The sequence below is a fragment of the Babylonia areolata genome, chromosome 33, assembly GCF_041734735.1.
Source record: "Babylonia areolata isolate BAREFJ2019XMU chromosome 33, ASM4173473v1, whole genome shotgun sequence".
NCBI lineage: Eukaryota > Metazoa > Mollusca > Gastropoda > Neogastropoda > Buccinidae > Babylonia > Babylonia areolata.
The window spans coordinates 16,703,743-16,716,709 of record NC_134908.1 but is presented as its reverse complement, the minus strand read 5'-3'; the positions used below and the strand labels follow the sequence as shown (position 1 = coordinate 16,716,709).

At 45.9% G+C, this 12,967-nt stretch overlaps 1 protein-coding gene across 1 annotated transcript in view; it reads left to right on the top strand.

Annotated features, from left to right (window-relative positions):
• LOC143277006 (cubilin-like) overlaps window positions 1-12,967 on the top strand; it is a 68,450-nt gene that overhangs the window by 38,968 nt on the left and 16,515 nt on the right. The window contains exons 16-20 of the mRNA XM_076581716.1: window positions 1,251-1,418; window positions 4,543-4,627; window positions 8,198-8,322; window positions 9,010-9,171; window positions 12,553-12,640. Coding sequence (XP_076437831.1) covers window positions 1,251-1,418; window positions 4,543-4,627; window positions 8,198-8,322; window positions 9,010-9,171; window positions 12,553-12,640 — 628 coding nt within the window. The remainder of the gene's footprint in view (window positions 1-1,250; window positions 1,419-4,542; window positions 4,628-8,197; window positions 8,323-9,009; window positions 9,172-12,552; window positions 12,641-12,967) is intronic.

The window sequence follows — 12,967 nt, the reverse complement described above, 5'->3', positions numbered from 1 at the left end:
CTCTGTCTCTGTGTTGCTCTCTCTCTCTGTCTCTGTGTTGCTCTCTCTCTCTGTCAGGGCAGAGACTGGATGAAAAAAAGCGTGCCAGTGTTTATCTGTTATCCTCAAAAATAAAGAATTTGTCTTGTCTTGTCTTGTCTTGTCTTGTCTCTCTCTCTCTCTCCCTCTCAATGCTGCTCTCTCTTCTCTCTTTCTCTCTTTTTTTTCTCTCTCTCTCTTCTCTCTTTCTCTCAGTGCTGCTCTCTTCTTTCTTCCTTCTCTCTTTTATCTCTCTCTCTCTCTCTTTATCTCTTTCTCTCTCTTCTCTCTCTCTCTCTTTCTCTCTCTCTCTCTCTCTCTCTCAGTGCTGCCCTCTCTCTCTCTTTCTCGCTTTCCTCTTTCCCTGTCTGTCTCTCTTTCTCTCTTTCTCTCTCTCTCTCTCCCGGGACCCTCAGATTGAAAGTCCAGCGCTTTAACCACTCGGCTATTGCGCCCGTCAGCTCATCTGCCAATACAGAGAGTCCATGAGGGTGTGGGTTCGAATTCGGCTCTCGCCCTTTCTCTCTCTCCCAAGTTTGACGCACTGGGTGCACTGAGAAAGAATGAACCCCATGGCAACGGAAGTGCTGCCCTCTGGCAAAATGCCGTCGGAGAACTTCACTCTGATTGGCACACAGATATGATATGCTTGCACTCAGGGTCTGACTGAGCGTGTTGGGTTATGCTGCATAGCTGGTCAGGGACGGGCGCAATAGCCGAGTGGTTAAAGCGTTGGACTGTCAATCTGAGGGTCCCGGGTTCGAATCACGGTGACGGCGCCTGGTGGGTAAAGGGCGGAGATTTTTACGATCTCCCATGTCAACATATGTGCAGACCTGCTAGTGCCTGAACCCCCTTCGTGTGTATACGCAAGCGGAAGATCAAATACGCACTTTAAAGATCCTGTAATCCATGTCAGCGTTCGGTGGGTTATGGAAACAAGAACATACCCAGCATGCACACCCCCGAAAACGGAGTATGGCTGCCTACATGGCGGGGTAAAAACGGTCATACACGTAAAAGCCCACTCGTGTGCATACGAGTGAACGCAGAAGAAGAAGCTTCTGGTCAGGCATCTGCCAAGAAGGTGTGGTGTAGCATATATGGATTTGTCCGAACACAGTGACGCATCCTTGAGAAACTGAAATTTGACACTTGTGGGGAAGAATGAGTTAAAATGCCATAAAAAGAATTTTTAAAATAAATTTTTGTTTTGTTTTTTTTTCAATCAGACTGGACCGACTCTGGGAGGAGTTTTCTGTGGCAGTGGTGTGGCTATAACAACGACGGCGCCACCACCAGCTCCAAGGAAGGGGGGCCACTCTTACTGAGCTTTGTCACAAACAGCAGAGACAGCAGCAGAGGCTTCACAATCAGTTATTCCAGTGTGTCCCTCATTGGTGAGTACAGGCTCAGAGGTATTCCAGTGCCTCCCTCATCAGTGAGTACAGGCTCAGAGGTATTCCAGTGTGTCCCTCATTGGTGAGTACAGGCTCAGAGTTATTCCAGTGTTTCCCTCGATGAGTAGAGGCTCAGAGGTGTTCCAGCGTTGTCATCATCGGTGATAACCAACTTCCTTTTACCACCTATTTGTCAAAACGTTAAGGTTTGTTTTTCTGAAAAAAAAAGAGAGTGTTTTCTCTGTCTGTAGCAAGGTCTTCAACAGAAATGATGTCACAGTGCTAGCCTTGTGTTGCATTTCATGGCCCTAGTGGTGCATTTCACGGTGCTAGTTGTGCATTGAAATCCGAAATAGGATTAATTCTGCAACGGCAGCGATGGCCAGACTGAACAGGGTATGGAAGAGCAAGATCAGTTTCCACACAAAATTCCTGCTCTACAAGTCACTGGTGGTCTCCATCCTCTTATATGGATGTGAGACATGGACACTGATGGCAGAAACAGAAAGAAGAATCCAAGCATTCGAAACCAAGTGCTTGAGGAGACTACTACACATCTCCTACAAGGAGCACAAGACCAATGACTATGTGCGGAACCTGGTCAGCAAACTTGTTGGGCCCCAAGAACCACTGCTGGCGACTGTCAAACGACGGAAGATGGTATGGTTTGGTCACGTCATACGACATAACACCCTCTCCAAAACCATCCTGCAAGGGACTGTAGAGGGAGGGCGCAGACGGGGGCGGCAGAGAAAGAGCTGGTCCGACAACGTCAAGGAATGCACCAAAATGACGATGCCAGATCTCCTCACGACAGCTGCCAACAGAACGGCGTGGCGAGCTATGACATCTTCCTCATGTCCCCCCAACGACCCCAGCGGTCGAGGGAATGAGTGAGTTGTGCATTTCATGGTTCTTGTGTTGCATTTCTCAGCCCTAGTGGTGCATTTTGCGGTGCAAGAAGTGCATTTCATGGTTCTTGTGTTGCATTTCACGGTGCTAGAAGTGCATTTCATGGCCCTAGTGTTGCATTTCGCGGTGCTAGAAGTGCATTTCATGGTTCTTGTGTTCAGTTGCATTTCACGGGGCTAGTAGTGCATTTCATGGTTCTTGTGTTGCATTTTGCTGTGCTAGAAGTGCATTTCATGGCCCTAGTGTTGCATTTCGCGGTGCTAGAAGTGCATTTCATGGTTCTTGTGTTCAGTTGCATTTCACGGGGCTAGTAGTGCATTTCATGGTCCTTGTGTTGCGTTTCATGGCCCTAGTGATGCATTTCATTGTGCTAGTAGTGGATTTCATGGTCCCAGTGATGCATTTCATGGCCCAAGTGTTGCATCTCATTGTGCTAGTAGTGGATTTCATTGTCCTATTGGTGCATTTCATGGCACAAGTAGTGCATTTCATTGCCTTTGTGTTGCAATTCATGTTGCTAGTAGTGCATTTCATGGCCCTAGTGCATATTACGGTGCTAGTAGTGCATTTCATGGTTCTTTTGTTAGTAGCATTTCACCATGCTAGTAGTGCATTTTATGGTTCTTGTGTTGCATTTCATGGCCGTAGTGGTGCATTTCACAGTGCTAGTTGTGCATTTCATGGTTCTTGTGTTGCATTTCATGGCCGTAGTGGTGCATTTCACAGTGCTAGTGGTGCATTTCATGGCCGTAGTGGTGCATTTCATGGCCCTAGTGGTGCATTTCATGGTGCTAGTCGCGCATTTCATGGCACTAATAGTACTTTTTTTTTTTTTTTTTTTTTTTGCTGCGCCATCATGTGCACCGTTTCAGTGGCATTACACCCACGCCGCTCATTTAGATTCCCCCATACACGGCCACACCCGGGTTCATCCGTTGAAGTTCCAGCGTCGGCAGTCCACAGGGAACCATCGATGTTAGGTCGCCAGGAGGCCACACACCAGAGGAGACCCTGCATGGCTGCTGAGTCACTTTGGTGGTGTTCAGTGGTGCCTGTTCTGTTTTAACGTACTTAGGACACCACCTACTAAGCCCCCTAATAACGACAATAATGGCTTAGTCGCGGAGCCAGACTGAGTGAGCGTCCCTCTCAGAGTGGAGACCGCCACCACGCCCCTCAAACAACAGCCCCCCATGAATCTTCCGACATTGACAGGACTCACCCCAAGCACAGAAGTGGAGGGGTATCGAAACTGAGGTCACCATGAGAGTAGGGCATGAAAGGCCACAGACTGAGACTATTTTGTTTATATTGATGACGATGAAGGAGGAGGAGGATGACGATGATGATGACGTTGTTGCTGTGGAGGTCCATTATGGTTTGGGACTGCGTGACAAGGCTGTACACTACGCTTCCTGTCATAATGATATCCTGGCATTAACCAGGGCCGAGAGATACAGACACTTGCAGTGTTGGTCAGGTAATTAGAGCGACACACCCAAAGGCGCATCCTTGAAGTGGATGATACTCGACTGTGTGGTCCCAGTCTCCCCATTTAAGCCCACAGCACACACAACTCTGGGTAGGAGCCGGCCACAGGCCGAAAAATCCACCTCCGCTGGGATTCGAACCCGCGTCCTCCCAGCCGTCAGTCCGCGACGCTAACCACTTCGCCACGACGGCTGGTACTAATAGTACATTTCATGGTACTAGTAGTGCATTTCACGGCCAAGTGTTCCATTTTCATAGAGAACGAGGTAGACAGGACAGAGAGAGAGAGGGAGAGACATCAGAGTGTATAAAAAAAAAAGAAAAAAAAAATAGAAAGAAAAAAATACTCACACACAAGCATGAGTTTGCCGCGTTCACGTTACCATCTGCTGCAAGTGAAATGACTTAACTCACTCAGTACGGCCAGTCCTCTCTTCTCCTCTACACAGACCCCTCGGATGTCCAGTGGGTGTCTGAATGACCCAACCTTTAGCTTCCGTCATAAGAATTGTGGTATTCTTTGTCAACATTCACCTCTTCAGTATAAGACCCTTCCTCTTCCAATATTTTGATGATGGTAATTGGGGTGAAACGCTGTTAATGTCGTCTCTTTCGCCGTTCGTATGGAGAGTGTTAAAGTTTGCTCTTTGTGGAGTAGTGATTGTGTCCATGCATTTGTGTGTAAGTGTGTGTGTTCTGGTGTGTCTGTCTGTCTGCTCAGATGAGTGTCCGTCCATGGCTGCGCTGATGGCAGTGAAGGCTGGGAGGAATCTGACTTCACCCAATTATCCAAGCACCTACCCCAAGTCAGTCTGTGTGTGTGTGTGTGTGTGGGTGTGGGTAGGTGTGTGGGTGTGGGTGTGTGTGTGTGTGTGCGTGTGTGTGTGTGTGAGTGTGTGTGGGTGTGGGTAGGTGTGTGTGTGTGTGTGCGTGTGTGTGTGTGTGAGTGTGTGTGGGTGTGGGTAGGTGTGTGTGAGCGTGTGTGTGTGAGTGTGAGTGTGTGAGTGAGTGTGTGTGTGTGGGTGTGGGTAGGTGTGTGGGTGTGGGTGTGTGTGTGGGGGTGTGAGTGTGTGTGTGTGGGTGTGGGTAGGTGTGTGGATGTGGGGGTGTGAGTGTGTGTGTGTGGGTGTGGGTAGGTGTGTGGGTGTGGGGGTGTGAGTGTGTGTGTGTGTGTGTGTGTATGTGTGTGTGTGGGTGTGGGTAGGTGTGTGGGTGTGGGGGTGTGAGTGTGTGGGTGTGGGTAGGTGTGTGGGTGTGGGGGTGGGGGGGTGAGTGTGTGGGTGTGGGTGTGGGTAGGTGTGTGTGTGTGGGTGTGGGTAGGTGTGTGGGTGTGGGGATGTGCGTGTGTGTGTGTGGGTGTGGGTAGGTGTGTGGGTGGGGGTGTGAGTGTGTGTGTGGGTGTGGGTAGGTGTGTGGGTGTGGGGATGTGAGTGTGTGTGGGTGTGGGTAGGTGTGTGGATGTGGGGGTGGGGGTGTGAGTGTGTGGGTGTGGGTAGGTGTGTGGGTGTGGGTGTGGGGGTGTGAGTGTGGGTGTGGGTGTGGGTAGGTGTGTGGGTGTGGGGGTGTGAGTGTGTGTGTGTGGGTGTGGGTAGGTGTGTGGATGTGGGGGTGGGGGTGTGAGTGTGTGTGTGTGGGTGTGGGTAGGTGTGTGGGTGTGGGGGTGTGAGTGTGTGTGGGTGTGGGTAGGGGGGTGGGGGTGTGAGTGTGTGTGTGTGAGTGTGAGTGTGGGTAGGTGTGTGTGAGCGTGTGTGTGTGAGTGTGTGTGAGTGAGTGTGTGTGTGGGTGTGGGTAGGTGTGTGTGAGCGTGTGTGTGTGAGTGTGTGTGAGTGAGTGTGTGTGTGGGTGTGGGTAGGTGGGTGTGTGTGAGTGTGTGTGGGTGTGGGTAGGTGTGTGTGAGCGTGTGTGTGTGAGTGTGTGTGTGTGTGAGTGGGTGTGAGTGAGTGTGAGTGTGTGTGTGTGTGAGTGGGTGTGAGTGAGTGTGAGTGTGTGTGGGTGTGAGTGAGTGTGAGTGTGTGTGTGCCAGTGTGTGTGTGTGTGGGTGTGGGTAGGTGTGTGTGTGTGTGTGTGTGTGTGTGTGTGTGTGTGTGTGTGCGCCTGAAATCTGATTGAATGACACAGGAAACGAATGATGAGCGCCCAATGGCAGCCGTCAGTCGGCTCTGCCCAGGTAGGCAGCCTGTGGTGCAAATGTCCCCGTGTATGTAAAGCGCTTAGAGCTTGGTCTCCGACCGAGGATAGGTGCTATATAAGTATCCATAAAAATCCAGCTCAACACAACACTACAACCAACACAACACAACACTACAACAACAACACTACAGTACCAGTATCAGTACAACACAACACTACAGCACAACACAACAACACAACACAACACAACATTACAACACTACACTACACTACACTACAACACTACACTATAACACAATATTACAACACAACACTACAACACAACACCCCAACACAACAATACACAACACTCAAACACAACACAAAACAACAAAACACCATAACAATACAACACTACAACACAATACACCACTACAAGACAACAGTACAACACCACACTACACCACACCACAAAATAACACTACACTACAACACAACACAACACTACAACACAGCAATACACAACACTCAAACACAAAACGCCACAACACCTCAACAACACAACACCACAACACCACACCACAATACAATACAACACAATAATACAACACAACACAACACTACAACACAACACAGCACAACACTGCACTACAACACAACACTACAACACATCACTACCACACAACAATACAACACCACACCAAACCAAACCACACCACAGGACAACACAACACAACACTACACTACACTACACTACACTACACTACACTACACTACAGACACACAACACTCAAACACAACAACACAACACAACACTACAACACAACACTTCAACACAACAATACAACTCAACTCAACACTACACTACAACACAACACAACAATACAACACAACACCACAACACAATACAACACAACACCACAACACAACACTACAACACAACACAATACTACAATGCAATCTACAACGCAACACTACAGCGCAACACTACAACACACCACACCACAACACAACACAATGCTACACCACAACACCACAACACTAAACCACAACACAACACTACAACACGACACAACAACACAACACTACAACACGACACCACAACACAACACCACAACACTACAACACAACACAACACTGCAACACAACACCACAACGCTACAACACCACAACACTACAACACAACACAACACTCCAACACAACACAGCAACACAACACTATGACACAACACTATAATACAACACTATGACACAACACCAGAACACTACAACACAACACCACAACACAACACAACACAACACTACACTACACCACAACACTACACCACAACACAACACAACACAGCAACACAACACAACACAACACCATGACACAACACTACGATGCAACACTACGACACAACACCACAACGCAACACCACAACACAACACAACACCACAACACAACACAACACAACACAACACCACAACACTACAACACAACACTACAACACTACACTACACTACAACACAACACAACACTACAACACAACACCACAACACTACAACACAACACTACACTACAACACAACACAACACAACACAACACTACAACACAACACCACAACACAACACAGCAACACAACACAACACTATAACACAACACCACAGCACAACACCACTACACTACAACACAACACTACACAACACAGCAACACTACACAACACAGCAACACAACACAACACTACAACACAACACTACGACACAACACTACAACACAACACAACGCTACAACACAACACCACAACACAACACCACAACACTACAACACTGCACCTCAACACAACACCACAACACAACACTACAACACAACACTACAACACAACACCACAACACTACAACACAACACTACAACACACCACAACACAACACAACACCACAACACAACACTACAACACAACACAACACCACAACACTACAACACAACACAACACCACAACACTACAACACAACACAACACCACAAAACCACAACACTACAACACAACACAACACCACAACACCACAACACTACAACACAACACAACACCACAACACAACACTACAACACTACAACACACCACAACACCACAACACTACAACACAACACAACACAACACAACACAACACCACAACACAACACCACAACACAACACACACCAACACTGCAACACTGCACCTCAACACAACACTACGACACAACACAGCGTAACACAGCGTAACACAACACAATGCATCTTGTCCCCCAGCGGGGTGAACTGCAAGTGGCGCATCCGAGCGGAGAGAGGCGTCATCAGGCTCACTGTGCTGTACCTGTCTCTGTTCCACGATTCTTCTGTTTGTTCACTGAACGACCGCCTCATCATCTATGATGGTCAGTGTGTGTGTGTGTGTGTGTGTGTGTAGGTGGGTGTGTGCGTGGGTGGGTGGGTGTTGTCTGCTGAGCAGTGTGTGTGTGTGTGTGTCTCTCTCTGTGGTGTGTGTGTGTTTGTGTGTGTGCGTGTGCGTGTGTATGTAAATCTCTCTCTCTCTGTTTCTCTTTCTCTCTCTCTCTCCTGTGTGTGTGTGTGTGTGTGTGTGTGTGTGTGAGTGTGTGTGTGTGTTTCTCTTTATGTGTGTGTTTGTATGTGTGTGGGTTTTTTTTTGTGTGTGAGCATGTGTGTGTGTGTGTGTGAGCATGTGTGTGTGTGTGTTTTATCCACCGTACAGACATTTGATAGTTTCCTGTTGTTTTTGTCTCTGTGGGGGGGTGGGGAGGAGGGGGAGGAGGGGGGGGGCGGGGGGGTATTGGTGGGGGGGAGGGGGGCAGGATGCGGGAGGGGGGGAGGGGAAGTCCGGGACAGGGAGAGGTGGGGGGGGGGGGAGGGTGGTGGTCGCTACAAACACACAAAGAAAAGTGTTGAACAGCTGCTACACATGCACCCCCCGCCCTCCCCCACTCCCCACAACCCCCTCCCTACACAAAACAAGTTTATCCTGAGGACGGAGAGGGGGTTGCAGAGCGGCCCAGCGGTTTTAGTAGCGCGCGGGATTCCTGGATTCTTTGCAATGCATGCAACAGGTCAGGACAGCTGGGCTCGAACTCTGGCCACCATATGCAGCAGCGACACGGGCGTCGGCGTGGTGACCAGTTCCGGACCGTACGTGTTGGTTCAGTTCTTGTCCAATGACCACGGCACCTCCACTGGGTTCAGTCTGCAGTACCAGACTGCGGAGAGCGAAGGTCAGTGATGTGCGCTTGTTGCGCGTGCGTACGCGCGCGCATGCACGCGCACGCACGCACGTATGCACACACGCGCACACACACACACACACACACACACACACACACACACACGCACACAGGTCCCCCCCCCCCACACACACACAAACACACACACACGCACGCACGCACGCACACACACACAGACATACATACATACACACACACATACACACAGTAACGTGTTGGTTCAGTTCTTGTCCAATGACTACGGCACCTTCACTGGGTTCAGTCTGCAGTACCAGACTGCGGAGAGCGAAGGTCAGTGATGCGTGCTTGTTGCGCGTGCGTACGCGCGCGCATTAAGCATGCACACACGCGCACGCACGCACGCACGCGCACACACACACACACACACACACAGTACCAGACTGCGGAGAGCGAAGGTCAGTGATGTGCGCTTGTTGCGCGTGTGCACGCGCATACACGCACACATGCACACGCTCGCAGGCACATATGCACACACGCACACACATGCACGCACGCACACACATACATACACACACACGCACGCACGCAGACACCCACATGCACCCACCCACACACACAGAGGCACGCACAAACACAGATGTTTTGCTCTGTCTTAAAAATGTGCTATTATCTTATCTGAACGTTTTTCTTTTTACATGATTCTGATGTGTCTATTGGTGAAGGGTGGTTCAGTTACTCATTTTACTCTTCTTTTTTTTTTCTTTTATTTTCCCTATTTCATACTTCATTTTATTTGCCTTTCAGTGGGATTTCACCAAAAGCAAAGTTGTGGGCGGAATTTACGGGGTTTTTTATTTTCTATTTTATTTTATTTTATTATTATTTTTTGTTGCTTTTATCAGTTTTGACTCACTTGTGTAAACAAAGTGAGTCTATGTTTTAACCCGGTGTTCGGTTGTCTGTGTGTGTGTGTGTCTGTGTGTCCGTGGTAAACTTTAACATTGACATTTTCTCTGCAAATACTTTGTCAATTGACACCAAATTAGGCATAAAAATAGGAAAAATTCAGTTCTTTCCAGTCGTCTTGTTTAAAACAATATTGCACCTATGGGATGGGCACACAAACAAAAAGAAAAAAAAAAGGAAGCCTAATTATATGCAAACTGCATTTACTGTTTATATTTTTTGTATTCTCTAAACTTGGCACTTTGATCTGATATTCTGACCCAACAACAAGAGCAGTCATTATTATCATTTTTTGTTCAAACAGGAACTTCCTTTGCTAAGCATGGAAGTTTTATTTATTTTGCAAACGTTTTGGTGCAGATAGTAAAAAAGGGAAATCACTCTGTAATTAATGCTAGGGGACTTAATTTATCACAAGTGAGTCTTGAAGGCCTTGCCTCTCTTGTTTTTCTTTTATTTTCCCTATTTTATACTTCATTTTGTTTGCCTTTCAGTGGGATTTCACCAAAAGCAAAAGTCGTGGGCGGAATTTATGGGTTTTTTTATTTTCTATTTATTTTATTTTATTTCATTATTATTTTTTGGTGCTTTTATCTTTTTTTTCTTTTTTTTAAAATTCCCCATCTCTCACCCATCTCTCTCCCATCTCTCGCCCATCTCTCTCCCATCTCTCACCCATCTCCCATCTCTCTCCCATCTCTCACCCATCTCTCTCATTTCACCCTTTGATATTTTTGCTGGTGAGCTTGTTGAGTGAGCCGAAAGAAAAATTTTCTGTTTTGGTTGAAGCAGACAACAGTTTCAGTTTCAGTGAATATTGCGGACGTAAACTGCCTCGTCATCCGCTGTTTGCTCAAAGCCAATGGCCACTCGCTTGTGATCCGCGTCATAAGCAGTCGTCAAAATGGTCAACACAACGTGCAACTCAAACATTTGTCATTTAATAATAATAATAATAATAATAATAATGATAAGAAGAAGAAGTTTCAGTTTTCAGTTTCAGTAGCTCAGGGAGGCGTCACTGAGTTCGGACAAATCCATATACGCTACGCCACATCTGCCAAGCAGATCCCTGACCAGCATGAAGCGTAACCCAACGCGCTTAGTCAGGCCTTGAGAACAACAATAAAAGTATTTTGACTTGAATTGAACTGAATTGAAATTTGAATTGATGGTGATGGTGGTGACAGTAATAATGATAATAATGATAATGATTGATAATAGTGATGATAGTAATGATGATGATGATGGTGATGATGATGATAATAGTGATGTTGATAAAAGTAATGATAATAATAATATTGATAATAATCATGATGATGATAATAATTATAGTAATAGCAATAATAATAATAATAATGATTAAAAAAAATAATGATAATGATAAACATGATGATGATAATTTCAGTGATAGTTATAATGATGATGATAATAATTTTAGTAATAGTAATAATGATGATGATAATAATTGTAACAATGATGATGATGATAATGATGATACTACTACCACTACTGCTATTCATTGTAATAATATCATCATAATCATCATCATCATCATCATAATGATATTGAAATAGTACTACTACAACTACTACTAATGATAAGGATGATAATGATAAGAAGAAGAAGAAGAAGAATGATAATAATGAAAATGATAGTACAGTTATATAGCGCTTTCAGACCTCACAAAGCACTTTGCAGTAACAAATAAATAAATGAATGAAAAGATGGAGGGGGGCTGGCAGGGACTTAAGATAATAATTCCATAATTATTAATAATAAAAAAAAAATTAAATAGATGTTAAAAACATATGAAACATATTTTGAAAAACGAAACAACAACCTTGAACAGTTGAAGGTGCACATAAGCACCATGATTTGAATTTTATTTGTGTTTTGTATTTCTTTTTATCACAACAGATTTCTCTGTGTGAAATTCGGGCTGCTCTCCCTAGGGAGAGTGCGTCGCTACACTACAGCGCCACACTTTTTTTTTTGGCATTTTTTTCTGCATGCAGTTTTATTTGTTTTTCCTATCGAAGTGGATTTTTCTACAGAATTTTTCCAGGAACAACCCTTTTGTTGCCATGGGTTCTTTTACGTGCGCTAAGTGCATGCTGCACATGGGACCTCAGTTTATCGTCTCATCCGAATGACTAGCGTCCAGACCACCACTCAGGGCCTTGTGGAGGGGGAGAAAATATCGGCGGCTGAACCGTGATTCGAACCAGTGCGCTCAGATTCTCTCGCTTCCTAGGCGGACGTGTTACCTCTAGGCCATCACTCCACGGAGGATTGGACTAATGATGATATGTCTGTTTTTTTGTTGTTGTGATGACAATGATACTGGCTGATGATTATGATGATGATGGCGTGTGACATCAGTGATGGCGATAATGATGTTTGTTGTTGTTAATGTTGTTGATTTTTTTTTTGTCTGTACAGGTTTTGACAATTGTAACAAAGCAGTGTTTGTCACCGAAGCGGAGGATAGAATCATCACCAGTCCGTATTACCCGAACGCCTACACAGGGTAGGTAGCAAATCTGTCTCTCGGTTTTTCTCTTTTTTTTTTTGACTCACTTGTGTAAACAAAGTGAGTCTATGTTTTAACCCGGTGTTCGGTTGTCTGTGTGTGTGTGTGTGTCCGTGTGTCTGTGTGTCCGTGGTAAACTTTAACATTGACATTTTCTCTGCAAATACTTTGTCAGTTGACACCAAATTTGGCGTAAAAATAGGAAAAATTCAGTTCTTTCCAGTCATCTTGTTTAAAACAGTATTGCACCTCTGGGATGGGCACAAAAAAATTTTAAAAAAGGAGCCTAATTATATGCAAACTGCAATTACTGTTATATTTATA